General features: G+C 50.7%; 1 protein-coding gene across 1 annotated transcript; it reads right to left on the bottom strand.

Annotated features, from left to right (window-relative positions):
- Positions 1-328: 328 nt before the first annotated feature.
- Positions 329-4,523, bottom strand: LOC103188486 (beta-crystallin A2). Its single transcript, XM_042336359.1, has 5 exons — positions 4,265-4,523; positions 2,946-3,122; positions 2,164-2,305; positions 1,178-1,320; positions 329-576 (listed from the first exon to the last, which is right to left on the bottom strand). The coding sequence occupies exons 2-5, from the start codon at positions 3,101-3,103 to the stop codon at positions 429-431; spliced, it is 591 nt and encodes a 196-aa protein (XP_042192293.1). The 5' UTR covers positions 3,104-3,122; positions 4,265-4,523; the 3' UTR covers positions 329-428.
- Positions 4,524-25,010: the final 20,487 nt, after the last annotated feature.

A 25,010-nucleotide genomic window follows, 5' to 3' on the forward strand; every position in this document is an offset into this window, starting at 1 on the left:
GAGCAAGGTCTTGAGATGGGCCTTGAAGGAGGCAAGGGAGTGGTGGTGGGGGGGGGCGGGGGGCGGGGGGGCGCGAGGCGGAGGGAATGTGTGGGTGGAGTTCAAAAGAATGGAGTAAGGAAACTTGCCTCAAGTTTTTGCCACCATCAGGAATCGAACCAGGGTCCTCTCGCTCGTGAGGCGAGGGGTCTAACCCCTGAGCTACTGGGACTCCACATACCTGAGGTGGGTCCGCACCGCCCAAGCCTCATCCCCCAAAAAAACTCCCCGGCGGAGAACTTGTGCGTACACGTTGCAGACAAAAGACTGTCGACGCGAAGGTTCGGGTATTTTGGAGAATGCTTTTATTAGTGATCAGGACGATTACATTACACAGACGAGCTGTGGATGTGGGTGGTTCTGTGTGTTGTCAGCGAGTCCCTCACAGCTCAGTGCTGGATCCTACGGATAGACTGGATCTGGTTGGTGTGAGCCTGGGTGCTGTACTCATTATAGTTCTTATACTCTCCATTGTGTCTGTCTCTCTCCAGGATGTACTGATATCCTCTGTACCCTGGATACTGATAAGCGACCCACCTAGAGCACAACCAGGGGGAAACAGAGCAAAGGTTAGAGTGAGCGAGTGGCTCTGCTTTCTAACACTAACAATCCTCGCATTTGGTACAGCGCCTCATCACGTCGTTCAGACGCCTCAAAGCGCTTCACAGTGGAGTGTTTCGTGGGTGAAACGCAGTGACCAATTGCGCACAGCAGCGTCCCCCCACGCAAAAAGCCGTGGATTGAGCGTTATTACTTTTTTTTTTTTTGAAAGGTTTGCTACCCCTGGAAAGTGATCCGCCAATCGACTAACAACCGGGTTACCGCTGAACCAACAGAGCCGTGTGGCGTTGTCTAAGGTTTAAGGCCCTGCCCGGGAATCGAACCCCGGGTCCTCTCGCTTGCGAGGCGAGCGCGATAGCTGCAGGACGCTCCACATCGACAACCCGCATTGCAACTAGTTTGAGAGAGGTCCCCGGCCAGCCGTTCGGTACAGCGCCTTATCACATCAGCGAGACGTCCCAAAGCGCTTCACAGGATACACTGTAACGTGTAGTGACTGTGTGTCTTTGCGGGCGAAACGCGGCAGCCAATCGCGCGCAGCAGCGATCCCCCCCCCAACCCCACAAACATTACTTACGCTCCAGAGTTCACTTTGATGGAATCCACCTCCTTGTTGCACCAGCCCATGGCTTGCAGAGATGGGTAATCGTCACACAACTCAAACATGCGGCCTTGAAAGTCCTCGTTCTCATACAGGGTCACCTTGCTGTCACTGTGGTTCTGGGGTGGGAAGGAGGGGACGGTCCGGGTGGGGGTGGGGGGGGGGGGGTGGAAGAGAAAGAGAGAAACAGGACAGGAACGACAATGGGAACCTTGTGAATGGGTCACCAGAGAACCTAACAAAACAATTTGCTGGACGAAAGAAGACCAAGGTTCGTCCAGTTCACCTTCCACCATCCTGGCCATCGCTTGCACATGTCGTGTCCCACACTATACACGGGACCCCCCCCCCCCACCCCTCTCCGCCCCCCCCCCCCGCCCCGAAATATTGTTTCCCAACAGAAATTGAGCTAATCTATCTAAGAGGCCACAAACGCAAGACATAGTAATAATAATAATAATGATGATCCTTGCATTTGACTCAGAATCTTATCACATCATTGAGACGTCTCAAAGCGCTTCACAGGATATACTGTAAAGTGTAGTGGCTGTGGATCTTGTGGGAGAAACGCGGCAGCCGATTGCTCACAGCCGCGTCCCCACAAACAGTCGTGGATTGAGTGACTAAATTACTATTCTTTTTATTTTTTTTAAATGGATATCACCAGCGATCCACCAATCGACTAACGACCAGATTCCGACTTACTGCCGGGGAGACAGAGGCGTGTGTGTGGAGTAAGGAAGCTTATAGGGTTGTGCCTCACGCTCCCGGGAATTGAACCGTCTACACTGCACGGGACTCCTCACCTCTCCTCCCTCCCTCCCTCCCTCCCTCCCTCCCTCCTTCCCTCCCACCCACACTCGACAATCTACTGAACTCTTCCCTGTCTCCCTCAGTTAAAATCCTTCGATATTTCCAGGAACGCGGATGGGACGGAGCCGGGAAGAAAGTGCTGAACTTACGGCACATTTGATGGGGCGGAAGGAGAGAAGGTACTCAGTCCTGTAGCCGCTGTTTCCACTCCAGGAATCCCAGCGAGGATAATCTCCTTTCTCAAGGATGAACTGTTGTCCCTGGAATTCTGGATACTCGTAGCCCACCCAGCTAAAGGGAGCCAACAACAACAACTTGCATTGACACAGCGCCTTTCATGTCGGGAGGACATCGCAAGGCGCCGGACAGTCGGGGATTTGGACCCGAGCTGGGGGTCGGGATCAGGAAGGGGAGGAGGGCGGGGGAGGCTGACCAAAGGAAAGTCTTGAGAAGTTGTCTTGAAGGAGACAAGCGAGGGAGGGGGCGAGGCGGAGGGACTCCGGGATGGAGTTCCAGAGGGTGGACAGAGCCAGAAGACTTCACACGTGATAGGTAGGTAGGGGTTTAGGTTGGTAAAGAGGGGGCAAGGCCGGAGGGATTGAGGCAAAGGAGAAGGGGGCAGTCCCAGAGGTTAGGGACATAAGAAAGGAAGAAAAGAAGAAAGAAAGGTGTATTTTTATAGAACCTCATCATGTTCAAACGTCTCAAAGATAACTACTGGCAAGTGTAGTGACTGTTTGTGTGTAGGCGCGGGTGTATAGGCGTACCCGTTTGTAAAGGTGTGGTTGCGTACGCGTGAGAGCTTGTGTACGCTGTTCCAATGGTTGTGGGATGGGATGGATGTGGGAATGGGATAAGATAGGGATTGGGCTGGAGATGGGATGGGATAGGAACAGGGTCGGGGAGATTAAGTCCTGGATTGGTTACGTACGGTCCACACTCCACCTTGATGGAGCGGATTTTGTTGAAGCCTCTCTCCATGATGTTGGGGCATTCCATCATGAACTCGCAGCGTCTGCCTTGGAAGTTCTCCTCCTCCCACATGGTGACCTTCCATTGGCCCATCGTGTCCATTGGCTGAGTCGTCATCTTTGATCAATGTGTTTTACTGCAACCGAGAGAGGCCGAGAGAGAGAGAGGGGGGGGAGAGGGAGAGAGAGAGAGAGAGAGAGCGCATCAACACACAGTACGCTGTACCCACTCACACCAACACCCAATACGCTGTACACACTCACACCAATACACAATACGCTGTGTACACACTCGCGCCAACACACAATTCTCCACATACACAAACACACAATACTCTGTACACACACCGACATGCAATATTCCCACGTACACCCTGACACACAGTACACACTCGCACAGCAACACACAATATTCTGCATATACACACACACACCCCGACAAGCAATATTTGATGTACACACACACACACACACATACACACAAGCACACAATATTTAGTATACACACACACCAGCACGCACCAATATTGTACAGACACACAAACCATTAAGCAATACTCCACGTACTCGCATGACAACAACAATTACATTTGTACAGCGCCGTTCACGTCGGGAGGATGTCCCAAAGCGCTGTAAACTGTCATGGAAAACTCTGCGCGCGCACATGCGCACACACACACACACACACACACACACACCAGCACTCACTATTAAGAATAATAATCCTTGCATTTAATATAGAGCCTTATCAAATCGTTGAAACTTTCCAAATTGCTTCACAGAATATACGGTAAAGTGGAGTGGCTCTGCATTTGTGGGTGAAACACAGCAGCCGATTGCGCACAGCAGTGTCCCCACAGACAGTCGTGGATTGAGTGACAAAATCATTATTTTTTTGAAGTGATTATTACCTCTGGAAAGTGATCCGCCAATTGACTAACAACTGTGTTCCTACTGACCGCTAGTTAAACAGAGGCGTGTGCGCGTGCGTGTGTGTGTGTGTGTGTGTGTGTGTGGAGTAAGGAAACTTGGCTAAAGTTTCGCCCTGACCCGCCCGGGAATCGAACGAGGGTCCTCTGGCTTGCGAGGCGAGCGCGATAACCGCTGAGCTACAGGACGCCACAGTGCAATACATCACTTACGTCGACGCAATTTTCTGCAACCTGTTATCGATGGGGCGAGGGAGAGAGGGAGGAAGAGGGAGGAAGGGAAGGGAAAGGGGGGGAGAGAGAGAGAGAGAGCGAGAGAGAGAGAGAGAGAGCCATCAGGAGATACTTACGTGATTCTGTAGTGGAGCCTCAAAATCCAATGTTGATGTTCGGATGCCCTGGACACATTGAGGCCCGGGTTTTATACCCTGACCGGCCCGATCACGTGAGTGCAGAATGGACAAAATCATTGCTGTCTCAGCGAGACCCTGAAAAGCACACAGGCTGCGTCAGTCAAAAAAAAGAGAAAGGCATTATCTGTCTCTATTGTCAACGGGATCATCTGCTCTGACCCCCCTCTCGCCCCCTTCTCCCTCCTCTCTCCGACCACGGCCACAATGGAAAGTGCTGTTTCCACAGTTGAGCGCGAGCCAGTGCACTGTAACAACAAGACTTGACGCAACACCGGCCAACATTGGCCCAACTCAGCCCCCAGCCCACCCCCCCCCACCCCCCCCACCCCCAGCCCCAGCCCCAGCCCCAGCCCCAGCCCAGGCAATCAGCCCTCATTACTCACACACCACTATACAAACACAACAGGGGGATGCACTCACAGACACGCACTCACACAGACGAGCACACGCATTCTCGCACACACAGATACGCTCTCACGCCGAACGCACACATTCACAAACTCTCTTACACACCCGCCACGCGCACACGCGCACACACTCAAAGACACGCAAACATACGCGCTCACACACACACACACTCAAGACACACACATGTCTCTCTCACGCACTGACATCCACAGACACGCAGACACACACACACACACATCCACACATGCACACATTCACAGACATGCACACGCACACTAACATGCACTCTCTCAAAGACACTCACAGTTACGTACACATTCTCTCTCTCACACACACACACACACATACACACACTCAGAACCGCCCCCCCCACCCCCCACACACACACTCATACACACCCACACCTTCAACAATCCAAAGCAGGGCTATTGCAGGGTTACGTATGGAATGATAGTTCCCAGGAGTGAGTTCCAGGCTGGAGCCTAACCCCGGATTAGGTGATGTCTCCGGGAGTGAACCCGTGTATCTGGGTGGGAGAGCGAGTTGGGTGAGGATGTTGCATTGTCGGTGGGACACGGACCCTGGACACGGACTCGTTGAGATGTTCTAACACTGTTTGTGTCAGACGCCACCCGACTGGACATAAAGAGGGTCCAACAATGACCACGGAAGTGAATTGAGTGCACCCACAAATTGATCGATTTGCTCCCAGTATCCCGGGCTGGGCTGGAGATAACAACAACAACAACAACACGTGATATTTACACAGCTCCTTTCACGTCGGGAGGACGTCCCAAGGCGCTGGACAGTCAAGGATTTGGACCCGAGCTGGGGGTTGGGATCAGGAGGGGTGGAGGGCAGGGAGGGTAGGGGGTAGGGGGGTGACTGAAAGCGCAGTCGAAGAGTAGGGTCTTGAGATGGGCCTCGAAGGAGCAAAGGTACGGGGCGAGGCGAAGAGACTATGAGATGGAGTTCCAGAGGGTGGGGCAGAGAGACAGAAGGCCCGACCCCTGATGGTGGGGCGGGCAGGGCTGGGCGGGGGAGTGGAGGGAACGAAGGTCTATATGGAGTTAGCAGGTCACAGAGAGAGGGAGGGAGGGAGGAGCAAGGCCACGGAGGGCTTTAAAGTCAACCTCCTGGGGCTCTGACTTATGGTTTCTATCTGTAGATGTGTCTGCTGGGAGGTGCGGAGGTCAGGTAGGGTTAGGTGAGGTCAGATAATGCAGCGATTGAGAGGATACAGAGGAGGACAACCAGACTGATTGAGGGGAAGGAGGGACTGGACTGCGAGGAGCGATTAGATGAACTGGGCACGTTCACAGCGGAGAAGAAAAAATCTTATGTTCCCGGGTGAAGTCAAGTGAGACCGGGTAAGGGCAGGTGGAGTTAGGTGAGGGCAGGTGAAGATATATAGCTGTGTACAGTCTGCTGGCACTCAGTGTCCAAGGTCACGTGTGAATACTGGGGCACGTGGCTCAGATGGTAGCACTCACAGCTCTGGGGATCAGAAGGTTGCGGGTTCGAGCCCCCATCTCAGAACCACGAGTTCACCGATGATAATAAAATAATCATTCCTACACTCGATGCAGCCCCTTTCAGGTCAGGAGGATGTCTCAAACCGCTTCAGTTGATTTTACTGTTATTTCTGTAGGCAAACGTCCCACATATGATCAGAATAAATAACGGTAATCTTTGCATTTGATACAGCGCCTTATCGCGCCGGTGCGTCGGCTCAAAGCGCTCCACAAGCTAACACTGTCAAGTGTAGTGACTGTGTGTTTTGTGGGCGAAACGCAGCAGCCAATTGTGCGCGATAGTGTCTCACAAACAGTCGTGGATCGAGTGACCAAAATTTTTCCCCCCAAGAGGAAAATAAAGGGGAAAGTAATTTTGGTTATGTCCCACAGAGGGCGCCGTTGACCGTCGTTGACTACTGTTTTCTACCAATAGATGAGTACCAAACTGTTGGGTTACGTAGAAACATAGGAACAGGAGGAGGCCATTCAGCCCCTCGAGCCTGTTGCGGCATTCTATAAACTCTATAAACTCACGGCTGATCTGTCCTCAAAATACCTGCCCTTGTCTGGATCCCCTGATACCCTGACCTAACAAACATCTACCCACCTCAGGCTTGAAAGCCTGGATAGATCCTGTTAAGTGTAGTGACTGTGTATTTCGTGGGGGGAGAAACGCGGCAGCCAATTGCCCACATTGCCGTGTCCCAGAAACAGCCATGGATTGAGTGACCAATTTTATTTGGGGGATTGTCGGGAGAGAGAGAGAGAGAGAGAAACCCTTCTCTTTTCCAATAGCATTGCGGGTCTTTAACGTCCATCTGAACGGGCAGACGGGGAGTGAGGTTTAACGTCTCATCCGAAGACGGGGTCTCCGACAATACAACACCCCCCCCCCCCCACTCCCCCACCCCCAGCGCTGGGCTGGAGCATCAGCTTAGGCTGTGTAACAACTCCGAGCGCTGACGTGGGGGGTTGAACCCACAAGCTTCTGACTCGGGAGGCGAGAGAGAGCCGTTAGGCTGAGGATAAAAGCCACGGATTTGAGGCTGACCCCCCCCCCCCACCCCCAAAAAAAAAACATGGCCTTTAATTATGCCATCAGAGGCCGTGCTGTGCGAGCGAAGACCTGATGTACTGAGAGATTAGATGCACTGGGCAGGAAACAGAAGCTGCGAGACGGCTTTCCGATCAGATCCCAGCAGCTGTTTCGCCCTCAGGGCAGATTATGTTGAGCCCTGATCTGTAGTTTGTGTCTCTCTCTCTCTCTCCTACACGACCCTGGTTTAATGTCTACTCGGGAATTTAATAACCAACCCAAATGTGGATTGGGTTTTGGAGCAGGTGCTGATATCTGGGGGGTGGGTCCGGTGGTCCCTTCTTAAAGGGACCTACGTGGTGGAGTTTTGAGGCGTAGTGGTCAGAGAACTCGCCTCGCAAGCGAGAGGACCTGGGTTTGATTCCGTGACCGGGCGAAATGTTAGGCAAGTTTCCTTTACTCCACACAGACACACGCACACACACGCACACGCGCGCGCGCGCCTCTGTACCCACCAGTAAGTAGGAACCCGCTTGTTAGTCGACGGGCGGATCGCTTTCCAGAGGGTAATAATTCCTTCCAAAAATGAAATCGATAAAATAATTCGTTCGCTCACTACGCGGCTGTTTGCGGGGGACGCTGCTGCGCGCAATTGGCTGCCGCGTTTCGCCCGCAAAATATACAGTCACTACACTTTACAGTGTATCCTGTGAAGCGCTTTAAGACGCCTCAAAGTCTCAAATGGAAATAGTATTATTGTTATAAATTTTATCTGGTGGGTGCCAGTTTCACCTCCATTCCTTCGCTGATTTACCTTATAATCATAGTAATCCTTGCATTTGATTTAGCGCCTTATAACGTCGTTGAACCGTCTCAAAGCGCTTTATTTTATTTGGGGGGAGTGTTGGCCAGGACAAACCAGGAGAGAGAGAGCGAGTGAGAGAGAGAGAGAGAGAAAGAGCGAGAAAAACTCCCTTTTCTTTTCTAATAGAGCCGCGGGATCTTTAACATTCGCCTTCACTTTAATACTAAAATTAGTATTTAAGTTTATCGTGGGATCCCCGCGTGTAGGTCGGATGAACGTTCATGTTCGTCCAGTTGCTGCAGCCCAAGCCCGAATGGGGAGGGCGGTCCTGGCTGGCAAGCAGCGGGAAAGCTTGGCCAGACAGCGATATCACCGGCAAGCAAGTTTTGGGGGGTTAGCTCTCCCCAACGCACACTCCGGGCTCCCCCCCCACAATAATAATAATAATAATAATAATAATCCTTGCATTTGATATAGCGCTTTTCACGTCGGGAGGACGTCCCAAAGCGCTTCACAGAACACACTGTAAAGTGAATTGACTGTATATTTGTGGGCGAACGCGGCAGCCAATTGCGCACAGCAATGTCCCACAAACAGTCGTAGATTGAAAATGACCAATTTATTATTGTTTTGGGATTTGGAGGATTATTATTAGGCTCTGTGTGGAGTAAGGAAACTTGCCCAAGGTTTGGCCCTGACAAGCCTTGGCTCTTGCCAACCTGCACCTAATACTCTCCGCAATTAGGTAAACAGGATCTTCCCTCCAGGGATAGAGAGAGAGAGACAGAGAGAGAGAGAGAGAGAGCGCATTCCACTCCAACAATCTCTCTCTGGGGTTTCCAGGTGTAGGAGGGGATGCGGGGAATTCTCAGTTGGGTTTAACAACAATGGTGATGGGTTTCCGTGTGTGTCAGACACCCCCCCACCCCCCCGTCCTCCTAAATAAACACATAAATACAGGCAAAGACTGGACTTCGGTTCTGATGCCTCACCTGAAGGGCGGCACCGCCAACAATGCGACACTCCCCCCCCAGCGCCGGGATGGAGTGTCAGCCCGGACCGCGAGCTATAAGTCGTGACATGTGGGGGTGGGGGTGGGGGGGGTTCAAACCCACAACCTTCTGAGTTGGAGGAGAGAGAGAGAGAGAGAGGGGGGTGTTGCCAACTGAGCTAAGCTGACACTAATTTCACCCCAACAAGAGTAAGATTGATAATTTGGTGGGGGGGTGGGGGGGGGGGGCCTTCCCCCTTTTTGCCACCAAAATAGTCACTCCACTTGAGCGTAATTAACTGCTGTAAGATATATCGGGTGCTGAGGCACAAGAGGCACAAAGAGGACCTTGGTTTGATCGTTGAATTGAACCCAAGCCTTCAAGACAGAAGGACAAGGCGGGTTGGGGCAATTAAACACGACCAGGATTATCTCTAAATTACCCCCCACCCACTCGCTCTCTCACCTATTAACTCCCACTTGCCACAAGGTCCCGAGCGCCTGTTCAGGTGGACGTTGAAGATCGTCTCTCAATCCACGGCTGTCTGCGGGGACGCTGCTGCGCGCAATTGGCTGCCGCCTTTTGCCCGCAAGATCACAGAGTCACTACATCTTACGGTGTATCCCGTGAAGCGCTTTGAGACGTCCCGCGAAATCGACTTTGCGGTTCTTAGCAATGGAGCGCGAGAAGTGCGAACAATTCACTCGGATAAAACGCCTTCGAGCTACAGGTGGAATATTGCCCCTCCACCCCCACCCCCACCCCACCCCCACCTCCACCCCACCCAATACTTAAACGTTCAAGACTAAACAGTCTGACTCAGTGAGTCACTCTGGAGAGAGACAGAGAGAGAGAGAGAGAGAGAGAGAGAGAAAGAAAGAAAAAGGAAATGTCTATGTGGGGTTGTTGTACACATGTGGGATACTCAATCTGGTCTGGAGACTCTCTAAGCGATGAGGGGTGATGGGCTTCCTGTTGTCTCGGATGCCCGGCTGACCAGGAGAAGTGCTTTTGGTTAATCATTCTCTGGCTCCGCTCGCTAAGTGAGCGGCCAAATTACCTGCTACATATGGTATCCGTCACTATGGGAACTAATCCCTGGAAGCGCGCGCGCACACACCCACATAAGGGTTCAGCTTCCGGCTGCTGTCTGTCCTCGTTTACACCGTACGCAGCGGGGGGGGGGGGGGAGGGGAGGAGGGGGAGTTGGGGTGTAAGGGGCCGGAAAGCAGGGGGGGGTGGGGGGGGGGTTAGTGGTGCGTGGGATTGGGCCGCGGTGGTTTTTGAGCAGGGTTTTTGGGTGCGGGCAGCCCTTTCGCCCGCAGAAGACACATCAATTCACTTTACAGCGTATTCCTGTGAAGCGTTTTCAGAGTCTCAACATCGTGATAAGGCGCTGTACCAAATGCGAGGATCATTATTATTCTTGTGCGGGTCTCACGTTACACCGTCCGGTTCTCAGAGACTCACCGAACAGCAGCGAGAGCGATATCTGCATTAATGAGATGATCGTGAGATGAAAAAACACACAGATATAGGCGCGCGTGTGTGTGTGTGTGTGTGTCTCTGTTGCTCTCTGTCTATCGTTGTGACTACATCTCTGTCTATTTCTTTCTCTGTCTATCTCTGTGCCTGGTTCAGTGTTTGCTCTCTCTCTCTCTCTCTCTCTCTCTCTCTCGATGTCCTGGCCAACAATCCCCCAAACACACAAAATACACAGTCACTTGGTTTCGCGGCGGCGCATCCTGTGAAGTGCTTTGAGAAGTCCTTCTCACGTGATAAGGCGCTGTACCGAATGCAAGGATTATTGTTATTGTGTTATCATTATTGTTGAGAGATCGTGTCCTGACGACGTGAAAGCCACTGATCAGATGTAAGGATTAATGGTTGTTTTATTATCAGTAATTTTAAAGCACGATCCGGGAAATAACGATGCTCCTGAGGGTTTCTGTGTGTACAGGTGCGTGTGGGTGAGTGTGCGCGTGTGTGTGCGCGTGTGTGTGTGTTGCGGGCTGGCGGGGTGGGAGTTGAAAACAATTAAGTGCTTCCATTAGTCCAAAGTCACCCTGCGGGGACGGTGGGGGGAGAGTATTACACGGAGCTTTTAGTCCGTACCTATTCATTAATTGACGTGCACTAATTTCCCCCTCCCTCCGAGACCTGGGGCCTCGGAGATAATTTGCACCTGCTCAGTAAATACTCCAGCAGCGGTGGTAATTGTTTGTAAGATCTATCAGCGCTGGAACACACCAACTTACTGACGATCTCCGCAGTGGGTAGTGCACTCTCTCTCGCTCTCGCTCTCTCTCTCCCCCCGGTGTCCTGGCTAACAGTCCCCCCCAAATAAAATTGCTCACCCGCTCCACGACGGTTTGTGGGACATTGATGACATTGACATTGACCAACTCTCTTCGCCCACAAAACACAGAGTCACTACACTCTGCAGTATGTTCTGTGAAGCGCTTTGAGACGTCTCGACGCCGTGACAAGGCGCTGCATCGAACGCCAGGATTATTATTATTTAGGTTATGAAACGTCACAGGTTTACACTCTATATATATATATTTTTTTGTGGTGGGTGGGGGGTGGGGGGGGGAGTGGGTGAAACACATTCGAGCGGCACACGCGACTGGGAAACCGAGGTCCGTGTGTTCCTGCATCTGTCGTTCACGTGTCCATGTTGTGCTCCGCAGTGGGTGCTGTGCTGAGACACAGCAAACACTGCATTACCAGGGAACTGAGGTCAGTCAATTACATCCCCTCAGCCTGACTGATGGCCCTGTTCCTAATGGTTAGCCCAGTCAGCATCTGGCACAACATGTCCTGTTTGTCAGTGTCAGACAGACACACACACACAGACGCACACGCACACAACGACAGAAGGACACACACAGACGCACACAACCACAGAAAGACACACACAGACACGCATGCAGACACACACACACACACAGACACAGACACGCACACTGACAGAGAGAAACACAGACAGACAGACAGACAGACAGACAGACAGACAGACAGACAGACAGACAGACAGACAGACAGACAGACAGACAACCACGATCCATCCGTCAGAACCCCCCCCACCCCCCCCCCACCCCAGTATTCCTCAGGAAGTAAATTGTGCACATTAGCTGTTGTGTTTTGCCCACAAAATATACAGTCTGTTCACCTCACGTATATGTATACACGTGTTCGGGAGGACGTCCCAAGGCGCTGGACAGTCGGGGATTTGGACCCGGGCTGGGGGTTGGGATCGGGAGGGGCTGGAGGGCAGGTGAGGGTGGGGGTAGGAGGGTGACAGAACTCGCGGTCGAAGAGGAGGGTCTTGAGACGGGGTCTTTGAAGAGACAAAAGAGGGAGCGAGGCGCAGGGACTGCAGGATGGAGTTCCAAAGGGTGGGGGGGGGCAGAGAGGAGGGGGTGTGCGGGGGGTGGGTGCGGGGGGACACGGAGCTGGCCAGAGCCCGCTGAACGCAGCGAGCGGGCGGCAGCAAAGTGAGTAAAGGGTTAAAGTTTCTGGACGGAGCGCACGCTGTGTGCCAATGACAGGGCGGTGTGAACAGGTGAGCGAGAGAGGCTGTATGAAAGATGCAGTGATAGATAAATACTCGGCAGCTTATGGCTGACACCACTTCTTACTGTAAATGAGACGCAGAGAGAGTGGGGGGAGAGAGAGAAAGAGAGAGAGAGAGAGAGAGCGCGGGAGTGAGAGAGCGAGCGCTAACAGACAGAGTGAGGCAGGTGGTGGGCACAGGTAAACCACAAGACGAAACCGAGCAGCGAGTAGGAACCCGGTCTCTTTCTGGGGGTAACGATCCCTCCGTTAAAAAAAAATAATAATTTGGTCACTCGACCCACGGCTGTTTGCGGGGACGCTGCCGTGGGCGACTGACTGCCGCGTTTCGCCCACAAAACACACAGTCACTAAGGTTTACAGTATATTCTGTGAAGCGCTTTGAGACGTCTCAGCGACGTAATAAGGTGCTGCGCATGTATGTATATACATATATATAACACAGAAGTTGGTCACTGAGTTCACGACTGTGCGCAATTGGCTGCCATATTGCACCCACAAAACATTACAATCAATTCCCGTTACAGCGGTAAAGCACATTGAGATGTCTCGAAGATGTAAAACGCGAATGCAAGGATTATTATTATTATTATTATTATTAATATTAATGAGGGGAGCAGGGAGCGTGACTCTGGGCAGACAACAGACTGAGGACTTGTTTCCTTACAGGGGCTGCGGCGTTCAGCTTTGGGTGTTTCCCTGTGTGTTTTCCGTACAAAGTGCCGGATTTGGGAGTGTCTCCTGCCACAGGCCCTCCCTGTCCCTAATCTCCATATCCTGGTTTCCAGCCCGTGTTCCCGTGTGAAGGACGACCTCCGACAGATTACATTGTTGGAAAGCAATGACCTGTTCATGTGCTTCTGAGGTGCTAATGCATCCCGCAGCCCAGAACTGAGGCTCTTGGCTACTACTGAATGGCTCGAGGTCACCACTGTTGGCTTCAATCAACCCAGTATTTTTCTCTCTGTATAGCGATAGGTTCCTACAATTCGCACACAACAGACGCGCACTGCACTCACCTTCCCTCGTTTCGCCCACAAAGCGCACGGTCACTACACTCCACGGTGAATCCTGCCAAGCGCTTCGAGACGTCAGCAAAATAGAAGCCCACGGTATGAAAGGGACAGTGGCAGCGGATACAGAACTGTCTGGGAGACAGAAAGCAGAGAGCGGCGGTGAACGGTTGTTTTTCTGACTGGAGGGAAGTGCAGTGGTGTCCCCCCCGGGGTCGGTATTGGGGCCACTGCCGTTTGTGATCTATATAAATGACCTGGACTTGGGGATAGGGAGGACAATTTCCAAGTTTGCAACGTGATTCATTTTGGGAGGAAGAGTGAGGAGAGGCAATATACGCTGATGGGACAATCTTACAGGGGGTGAAGGAACAGAGAGACCTGGGGGTCATATAAGGAAATCTTTGAAGGAGACAGGACGGGTAGATACAGCTCGACAATGTGATGATAATGATAATAATAATCCTTGTAATTGATATAGCAGCCCATCACGTCGTCGAGACATCTCAAAGCGCTTCACAGGGTACACTGTAAAGTACACTGACTGTATATTTGTGGGCAAAACGCGGCAGCCGATTGGGCACGGCAGCGTCCCCGCAAACAGCCGTGGATTGTTTAACCAGATTATTATTATTATTTTTGTTATATAACCACATACCGTACAGCGTCAGCCTGCCGCACGCTCTGCCCTAAACCCGAGGTTCCTCATGTGCCCCCGTGGGGTCAGGTGGACGAGGAAGATCCTACGCGGGTGGAGAAAGGGAGTCTTGTGCACTGTGTGGCCTTTGCGTGGTGTGTGTGTGTGTGTGTGTGTGTGGTGTGTGTGAGGAACAAGGCTGTACGCAAATAGTCACTAAACCTGAAGCGCTTTGAGAAGCTTTGAAGGGCATAAAAATGCAAGTTCTTTCTCTCTCTCTCTCTCTCTCTCTCTGTCGCTCTCTCTCTCTCCCTCCCTCCCCCTCCTCCCAACTCAGGACACCCGAAACTGCAATAGTTACGGTTGTGGAAACAGGTGTGTTTCACTAATATGTAAAAATGAGGGCGAGGGATAAGGAAATCAAGTGGATTTGTGCAGAGAATGCAAAGTGAAGGCAAATACAGTGTGGCGGCTGAGCTATATCTCCACACTCACCGCTGCAGACGCGTTGGTGGGTTCTCTATAACAATCCTTTTGCACACACAAAAGGAAAATCAGTCACTCAATCCACGACTGTTTGTGAGCGAATCGCCCCCAAACCAACACACACACACACACACACACCCACACACACAGTCACTCTGCTTTGCAAATAATCTTCATTTTCTAGAAATATAATAATAATACTAACCCTTGCGTTTGATGCAGCGCCTTATCTCACCCTCTAGTCGTCTCAAAGTGCTTCACAGGATATGCTGTAACGTGGATTGACTGTATATTTTTTGGGGGCGAAATATAGATGAATCAGCACTCCATTCACCACCATTTGTGGGGGACGCTGCTGCGCGCGGTCGTCTGCCGCGTTTCGCCCGCAAAATACACAGTCACTCCACGTGACAGTAAGTCCCAGTGAAGCGCTTTGAGACGACTGAACGACGCGGTAAGGCGCTGTAACAAATGCCAGGATTATTGTTATTATTATTATTATTATTATTATTTTTATGTTCTACGATGAGAGGTGGAGAACACAGAGATTGGGAGACCAATTAGGGGTTTCAGGTAATGAAGGGGAATTGACGAGGGATTGGTTGAGAGGTGAGGGCTCAGGACTCTGGACTCATTTTCGTAGCACTTCATCGCGGTGAAAGTTCTCATAAAATGCTGAGCTCCCACCGTCTATTAATTTATTATTAATGACCGTATTAATAATAGCGCGTGATCGAGAATTCTCACAAGAGCTTCACAGGATACGCTGTCAAGTTGACTGTGCGTTCGTGGGTGAAACTTGGCAGCCGGTCACACCCAGCAGCGCCCAACAAACAGTCGTGGATTGAGTGACCAATTTTGTCTGGGGAATTATTGGCCAGGACACCCGGGGAGAGAGAGAGAGGGAGAGAGAGAGAGAGAAACTCCCTTCTCTTTCCCAAGAACATGGTGAGTCCTTTGATGTCTGCCCGAACAGACGCAGACGGGACCTCGGTTTAACGTCTCACCCGAAGGCAGCCAATTGCGCAGAGCAACTTAGAGTTGAGGTGCAGATCAGGCCCTGATCTAACAGAATGGCGGAACAGGCTCGAGGGGCTGAATGGCCTCCTCCTGTTCCAATGATCCCACAAACAATCGTGGATTGAGTGACCAAATTGTTATTTTTTTCGTTACGGTATTATTATTTTTTCGATGATTTTCATTATTATTTTCTGTAATGAGCTCCTGGGGTTTGTGGATCTCATCACTGGGTCAACATTTAACTGCCTCCGAGCAGAACGGGGGTGGGGGGGGATGGGGGGGGGGGGGGGGGAGGGGGAAACGGAAGACAGCTTTATCAGATAAACACTCGTTCTGAACCTGTCGTTTGTTTGCTCAAACATCATCGCCCTAAGCTGCGCACTGAGAAAATTAAACACAGACGGGCACACCCCCGAGTTCCTCACATCAATCACCCACTTGTCTCTGCACTCACATCAGAAAATACCTGTTGAAATAATCCCCGTTTATGTCGTGAGTCTCACCCAAACCGGCTGTCAGTTCTGATAATAATAATACCATCATTACTACTCCTGCCACACATAATCGTTGCGTTTGATACAGCGCCTTATCAGGTCGTTGAGACGTCTCCAAGCGCTTCACGGAATATACCGTCCAGTGGAGTGACTGTGCATGGTGCGGGCGAAACGCGGCGGCCAATTGCGCGCAGCAGCCGTCCCCACAAATGGTGGTGAATTGAGTGCTAATTCCTATATATTTCGCCCCCAAAAATATACAATCGTTTCACGTGACAGTATATCCTGTGAGGCACTTTGAGACGACTGGAGGGTGAGATAAGGCGCTGTATCAAATGCAAGGATTATTATTATTATTATTATTATTATTATTATTCGTGGATTGAGCGACCACATCATTACTCTTATTGCCCGCGTTATTATTAATGTTTTTGTTAGTCGGTGTCAGCCTGCCTCAAGCATGTGTGGACGTAAGGAAACTTGCCCAGGGCTCCGCGTTGCCCGGTGATTGAATGCACGACATTTTCGCTCGCGATTGCCTGTAGCGTTTCGCCCACAATAACAAACTCGCCCGTATGTGACGTATATAACGCACCGTCAGTGTCTCGGAGCTTCCCCGACACAATAATACGCGGACAATCTACTGTACAATACAGCGTGAAGCGCTTTTGAGGCCGGGGTTATGATTGTGGCTATCGTTTTCGCCAGCGACTAACGCGGGGGCCTTAAACCTCTCGGGGGGGGTACATGAATGGTGGGCAGGCGGACGGGCGGGAGGGGTTGTGGGGGGGGGGGGGGGATGGTGATATCTGTCCTTTGTGCCCGGTTGAGATGAGGGACTTGTTTGCCTGCCTTAAACACCAGCGTTGGTGACGTACGCGCAGGAAAAGCAACAGATGTGCTCTTTCAAACTGTTGACCTTCTGTGTTCATTCAAAGTTAATATGTCACGCTGCGGATAAATATTTAGCAAACATCGTTAGCTATATTACTCCGGTCCCCGAGTCCAATTCCCCCCCTCGCCCTGCGGCACATCGCCACGGAAACCGCCACTCGCACATCTGGTTACTAAGAGGCTGTGAAATGGGAGCACTTTCCGCTTCGGTGAGCACTGTTCACGTGTGTGTGTGTGTGAGTGTGTGAGAGTGAGTGAGTGAGTGTGTGAGAGTGAGTGAGTGTGCGTGTGAGAGTGAGTGTGTGTGTGAGAGTGAGTGAGTGAGTGTGCGTGAGAGTGAGTGTGTGTGTGTGTGAGTGAGTGAGTGTGTGTGAGAGTGAGTGTGTGTGTGTGTGAGTGAGTGTGTGTGTGAGAGTGAGTGAGTGTGCATGAGAGTGAGTGTGTGTGTGTGAATGAGTGAGTGAGTGTGTGAGAGTGAGTGTGTGTGTGAGTGAGTGAGTGAGTGAGTGTGTGAGAGTGAGTGTGTGTGTGAGAGTGAGTGTGTGTGAGTGAGTGTGTGTGTGAGTGAGTGAGTGAGTGAGTGAGTGACTGTGTGTGAGTGTGTGTGTGAGTGAGTGAGTGACTGTGTGAGTGAGTGATTGTGTGAGTGATTGTGTGAGTGAGCGTGTGTGTGTGTGTGAGTGAGTGACTGTGTGAGTGAGCGTGTGTGTGTGTGTGAGTGAGTGACTATGTGAGTGTGAGTGTGTGTGTGAGTGTGTGAGTGTGCGAGTGTGCGAGTGAGCGAGTGAGTGTGTGTGTGTGAGTGTGTGAGTGTGTGTGAGTGGTCGGGAAGAGTACAGAGCTAAGAGTTTTTCAGGGGAATGGCAATTGGGGTTCGGGCCATCACATACTGCATTGTCTCCCAATAAGTGGAGTCCTGTAGCTCAGTGGTTAGAGCGCTCACCGCGTAAGCGAGAGGACCGGTCCGATTCCCGGGCGGGTGAAACATTGGGCAAGTTTCCTTACCCCACACACACGCGCCTCTGTTCACCCAACAGTTAGTAGGAACCTGGTTGATTGGCGGAGTGCTTTCTGGGGGTAATAATCCCTCCAAAGAAAAAATGTGATCACTCAATCCACGACTGTTTGTGGGGACGGTGCTGTGCGCAATTGGCTGCCGCGCTTCACCCACAAAATATACAGTCGCTCCACTTTACGGTATCTTCTGGGAAGCTCTTTGAGTTGCTCCCTGGCCAATAGCCCTCCACATCAGCTCCTATTAACCCTGCAGTCCAAAGCCCTAATGGGGAGGGTGGTCCGAGCTGGACAACCAGCGGGAAAACTTGCCAGACAGCACTCTCTCTCGATGGAAAGCTATGTGCGGTTTTAGCTGGTTGGACTCCAGCAGTTAACCCCCAACGCACACTCTGGGCTCCCCCCAAGCCTTGGCTCTTGCCAACCTAAGCCTAATACTCTCCGGAATTAGGTAAAGGGGCTGCGTCCCTCCAGGGAGAGAGAGAGAGATGGAGCGTATTCCATTCCAACAGTCTATCTCTGGGGTTTCCATGTGGAGGGGGGAGGCCTGGAACTCTCAGTTGGGTTTGGAGACTCTTAAGCAACGGTGGTGGGTTTCCGAGTGTGTCAGACACCCCATCTGACACCCAAAAAGTTATATAAATTCGGGTTTGTTGCTTAACCTCGAAAAGCTCGAACAAGACTGAATCCTGATCTGAATCTGGTCCAGAATCCCGTTTGATGGATTGGGAATTGATACAATGTGGATCCCATCCGCTTTAACATACAAATGGCTTCGTGCGTCAGCCTGGCTCAGTCGTAGCTCTCTCTCTCTCTCTCTCTCTCCCCCTCTCTCGCCTCTGGGTCAGAAGGTTGTGGATTCAAGCCCCCCCTACCCCCCCCCAGGTCGGGACTTTGAATCACACAGACTAAGCTGACAATCCAATGCAGTGCTGGGGGGAGGTGGGGGGAGGTGAGGGGAGGTGGGGGGGGGTCTAGTGCAGTTTCCCCATTACCGGTTTGCACACAGCAGCGTCCCCACAAACGGTCATGGAGCGAGCGACCGATTTTATTTGGGGGGATTGTTGGCCAGGACATTGGGGGGGGAGAGAGAGAGAGAGAGTGCTACCACTGGGCCAGGCTCTCACAAGGGTGGGTGAGGCCAGGACACTGGGACTCATTTAATAAACAGCTCAGGGCTGTGATGGGGGAAAAGAGTGGGGCGGGTATTCTGGAGGGATGAGATCAGACGGGCCAAAGGGTTTTCTTCATCCAGACTGATCTTGTGATCTCCTCAGGATGTTATGCTAATTGGGACACTCACCTACAAAACACACAGTCACCACACTGGACAGTAAATTCCCGTGAAGCTCTTTGCGACACCTCCTGACGCAAAAGGCGCAGATGCTAAAAGCAAAGGTTATTGTGATAAAGGCAGAGATAAGCAAACAGCACAGCAATGTAACCGCGGTTCCCTCAGACAGCGAAGGGTACCAGCGGAAAGCCAGGCCTCCGAGAGGGCGGGATTACAGGGAGAACCTTTCCGGAAACTCACGACGGGCAACGCTATTGGAATAGAGAACGGGAGAGTCTCCCGACCGACCATGCTCCAGATAAAGCGTTGTCCGTTTGGTGACCGTTTACCACAACACAGCGCACCTCACTCAGGGCAGCGTCGCAGGGCGCTGGACAGAGGTGGAGCACGACACCGAGCTGGGGGTGGGGGGTGGGGGGGGGGGGGAAGGCTCGGTCGAAGCGGAAGGGGTCTTAAGGCGCGACCTGGAGATGGGGAACGAGGGGGCAAGGCGGAGAGAGGCAGCGGGTAGTCGGGCGCTGGGGAGTGAGCAGGTCGGGGAAGAGTGGTCAATAATGAGTGGTCATCACACGGAGGGAGGGGGAGATGGTAGGGGGCGTCGGTGGGCTCATTGCAAAATGAGGGGGTGTACAACAAAAATGGGGTGGGTTTATGTGTTGATAGAGACCTGTTCCATTCAAAGAAAGAGTTGGGGGTGGGAGGCGGGTGGGTGGGGTGGGTGGGTGGGGGTGGGTGGGTGGGTGGGGGTGGGTTGGTTGGAGGGGGAGAGTAAATAACAAAACAAATGTGAAACAAAATGGAAATTAAAAATGTCCCCGTCCCTCCCCCCCATTCATTTTTAATTAAATAAGAAAAATGTATTTCAACGCAAATGATAATTTATTCAAATAAAATAAATAAAAGAAAGTCACAACGTATTGTATTTCAAACTCTTTCCAACCCCCCCCCCCACCTCAGTCAATTGGTTTCAAGGTTTTTTTAATGCAAAATACACAGTCACTACACTTTACAGCGTGTCCTGTACAGCGCTTTGAGATGTCTCGACGACATGATAAGGCGCTGTATCAAATGCAAGGATTATTATTATTATTATTATTATTATTCCACATTAACAATTATAAATGATTAACACCACAGGAAAAATGCCGTTAACATTGGCACAAAGTCACAGATTTTTTTTTAAAATAGGGAATACATAAAGCGTTTTAAAATATTAAAAAATATTCTCCTCTCTCTCTCTCTCTCTCTCTCTCTCGCGCAGATCAAACGACGAGGCAGATAGATGACAGATAGATAGATCGACGCCTCTCGCTCTTTGGAAATCGTGTCTGAAGTTTTTTTGGGGTGGGGTGGAGGTGGGGGGGGGGGGGGGTGGTGGAGGTGGGGGTGGGTGGGGAGAAGAGGAGGGCAGGACGAAGTCGTTGCTGTCCCTGCTTAACGCGAGCCGGACGAACAAAACGCCTACATCCATGTATTGTTTGTCTGGCTCGACGTTAGGCTGGGGCAGAGATGTCTTGCAGGGGTGGGGTGGGGGGGGGGGGCTGGGTGGTGATGGGCTAAACCCCCCCCCGAGGTTAAGCCTGGTTCCTTCGTGCGTCTCGGGGTCAGCGATGGAGTCCGTCAAGCCGGTCGCTTCAGCCCAAACGATGAGAGTTTCTTCCTTGTGGACCAGAGGCTTTTTCTGCAGTCGCTCCTCTGCTCAGACCTTCCCGAGTCGCCGGTCGCCTCTACACGACATCGGGCTGTTGCATCTTTTGGATGCAGTGGAGGGTTTTTAAGACCGGTCTCTTGTCATCTCTCCAACCACCACCCCCACCGCCCCCGCCACCCCCCCACCACCCCCCCCATTTGTGGATTTTATTTTCCCCCCTGAAACAGACAAAATTCGAGAGAGAGAGAGAGAGAGAGAGTTAAACCGGTCAAAATGTGCCTCAAAACAAGCTTTTAAAAAAAAATGGGGTGAAAAATGTTAAGACTTGTACACCGGTCCTATCTCAAGACCCTCCTCTTAGACCTCACCTTTGGTCACCATCCTACCCCCACCCTCCCCACCCTCCACCCCTCCTGATCAGGTCCAAATCCCCGACTGTCCAGCGCCTTGGAACGTCCTCCTGATGTGAGAGGCACCGTGTCAGTGTCATGTGTTGTTGTGGTCCTGTCCTCCCCCACCCACCCTCCCACCCCTTAAAATAAAATCTTCTCCTGAAAAACACAAAGTATGTGACAAACAGCCCCAAGAACTGGTTTATTCTCAACTCACAGTCACCGAAAGCCTAGAAACACATATCAAACCCACCTCACACACAGTCAGGGAGTGAGTATCAATCAGTCAGATTCATTAAATACATATTATATATAATATATATATTAGATATATATATCCCAACCTCTCTTTCTACCGAGAAATTACTGACAAAACTAATTGTCTGTCTTTGAATCATATACTTTGAAACCCAGAGCTTTGAGACCCAATTTTTTTTTTTAATCCGCACTCACTGAACATCCAACATACGTGCAACACACATGACGTCCAAATGTGGACGGACGCTTCCAACTTTTTAAAAGGCGTTTACGCTATTTTTTAAATAAAATTATGACAATAAGATCTCTCCCCCCTCTCTTCCCCCCCCCCACACGCACAATGTTTTTTTTAATTTAAAATTTTTTAACTCTTTTTACAACAAAATTAATAAAGTCACAAGAATTAAATCCCTCCACTCCACCCCCACATAAAACACACTATTTTTTTTTTAATTTAATTTAAAAAAATGATCTTTTCAGAGTGTTTCAGACTTTTTTTTAATCTAATAAAGTGACATGGATAAAATATCTCCCTTCCCCCCCCCACACACACACACACAAAGTATTCAAATTAAAATATTATCTTTACAGAAGGTGGGAAGTGTTCTTAACACTTTGAAATTATTTTCTGGACAAGGATAACATTTCTCTGTCCCCCACTCCCACACGTTATTTTTTTTTTAAAAATTAAGTCTTTTCGAAAAGTTTTTTAACACTTGGAAATTATTTTTTCTTTAATTAAAAATATCTCCCCTTCCACACACACACACACACACACACACACAGTATTTATTTCCAATAGCATTTCTGATCAATAGAAACAAAGATGGTCAAAGTCAAAAGCATAAGGAACATTCAACATGAGATTTAAAGAAGATTTTGTGAGAGACAGAAAGAGAGAGAGAGAGAGAGAAAATAAGTGTAAAGAAATATTCTCAAAAAGCCCAACAATATTAGCAAACGACACGAATAAATCTCTCCAGATGACAGACTGGAGAGTTTGGGGGGTGAGGGGGGGTGAGGGGGGGGATGGAATTAATTCAAAAATGTACATTAATGGTGATTGATTTTCAACGAAAATCTACTGAGCTCAGTTAAAGGGGGAGAGAGAGAGAAAAAAAAGAGGGTTTGTGGAGCTGAATTAGCACTAAAATCACTGTGGGGGTGGGTTTGAATGGGGGGAGAGGAGGGGGATACATTGTGCTATGGAGGGTTTAGACTTACCTGTGCTCTGGGCTTCCCAGTCCCAGGTAAGTGACACGTAGGCAGGTAGTCAGACAGACAGACAGACAGACAGACAGGTATAGTTGCTGTAAAGACAGGTGGCTGTGAGCTCACCTGTTGGTCACCAGCAGAATGAGCCTCACACCACTCACCTCTCAGCATTTATACAGTCAGGGCTTCTAACACACACACACACACATCCATCCATCACTTATTACCACACAAAAGGACATTAGACAGAGTGGTGTGTGTCGGTTGGAGGGAGGGATGGGGAGAGAGAGGGAGAGGGAGGGGGGGGGAGAGAGGGAGGGGAGAGAGAGGGAGAACACACCTGTGACACATCAGCCTCTTTTTCTCTGATCAAATATTTGCACAGAATTTTTTTTTCTCTCTCTCTCTCTCTTCCCCCCCCCCCCCACCCACCCACAACCTGCCACTTGTCAGTAGGTATTGTATGTAGGTGTCTCTATGCAAACTCCTGTTCAGGGAGGGAGGGAGGGAGGGGGGGAGCTGTTTAAGTGATGTGATGGTGCTGATAGGCATTACCAGCTTATTCTCTCTCTCTATCTCTCTCCAGAGTCAATCTGCAAACCTCCTCTGTCTCTCCCCCCTCCTTCTCTCTCTCTCCCTCCCCCCCACCTCTCCCCCACCATCTATCTCTTCCCTCCCCACACTCTTTCTCTCTCACCTCTCTCTCTCACTCTCTTTCTCCCTCTCTTTCCCTTCACCCAAACCACCTGTCTCTGCCTTTGCCAATTTACACACAGATTTTCATAGTTTGCAAATTGTGTGCTCTCACACACAGAGAGAGAGAGAGAGAGAGAGAGAGGGAGGGGAGGGAATGGGGAGATAGGAGTCATAATAATCCTCGCGCCTTATCATATCTTCGAGAAGCCGCAAAGCGCTTCATGGAATGCACTGTAAAGTGGATTGGCTGCTGCGTTTCGCCCACAAAATATACAGTCACTCCACTTTACAGTATATTCTGTGGAGCGCTTTGAGACGTCTCAAAGACACGTTAAGGCCCTGTAGCAAATGCGAGGATTATTATAATAACTTTTCTTCTCTGACCGACACCTGCATCGGTATAATCAGGAGTTAGTTGTAAATGACTGTTCCATTCCTCTGCTCCTACCTAATACGTGGGTTAATTCCCCCCCACCCCCTCACACACTAGTGATAGACACCGCACAGTATTTAGTACCGCGAGGGGTGCAGTGATGTGGGGAGGGAATGGAGTTCAGGTGGATATGAAAGATCCCGCTATTAGAAAAGAGAAGTGAGCTCTCTCCCTCTCACCCGGTAAAACAATCCCCCGGATAAATCGGCCAGTCAATGCCAGGGCTCTTTGTGGGACCTCAGTGTGCATGAATTGGCTTCAGAGTTTGCTGCACAGTCACTACGGTTTGAGCGGTTTGCTGAGAAGCGCCTTGAGATGCTTCGCATCCAAATGCAAAGCTTGTTGTTCTTCCAAGAACATCTGTCATACAACAAGGTCATTTCCATCGACCACCTGCTTCGTTAGACCCTCCCTCCAAACTGTGCAAACAGACACGGCAGTAATGTAGGGCGGAAGAGAGATAGAGAGCAGCAATGTGCCAGCGCTGCAGCGACAAGCTCTGAGGAACATCTCCAGATGTCAGGATTCTCGAGTGGAGTCCTGAAACGTAGTGGTTAGAGCGCTCGCCTCGCAACTAGAGGACCCGGGTTCGATTCCCGGGCGGGTCAGGGCGAAGCCTTAGCCACGTTTCCTGACTCCATACACCTGCCTCTGTTTACCAGCAGTAAGTGGGTTTGTTAGTCGATCGGCGGATCGCTTTCTGGGGGTAATAATCCCTTTAAAAACATGAATAAATTTGGTCGCTCAATCCACGACCGTCCGTGAGACGCTGCTGTGCACAATTTGCCGCGTTCCGCCTATAAAAAAAAACACAGTCACTAGACTTTACAGCAAATCCCGTGAAGCGCT

The sequence above is a fragment of the Callorhinchus milii genome, unplaced genomic scaffold, assembly GCF_018977255.1.
Source record: "Callorhinchus milii isolate IMCB2004 unplaced genomic scaffold, IMCB_Cmil_1.0 Scaffold6, whole genome shotgun sequence".
Classification (NCBI taxonomy): Eukaryota; Metazoa; Chordata; class Chondrichthyes; order Chimaeriformes; family Callorhinchidae; genus Callorhinchus; species Callorhinchus milii.

What these genes read in the sequence shown, in the direction of transcription:
- LOC103188486 (XM_042336359.1), bottom strand. Translation starts at nt 3,103, where the DNA reads ATGACGACTCAGCCAATGGACACGATGGGCCAATGGAAGGTCACCATG. An exon ending in TCCGCCCCATCAAATGTGCC is followed by an intron (nt 1,321 to 2,163) that starts GTAAGTTCAGCA and finishes TTCCCACCCCAG; the next exon opens with AACCACAGTGACAGCAAGGT. An exon ending in ATCAAAGTGAACTCTGGAGC is followed by an intron (nt 577 to 1,177) that starts GTAAGTAATGTT and finishes GTTGTGCTCTAG; the next exon opens with GTGGGTCGCTTATCAGTATC.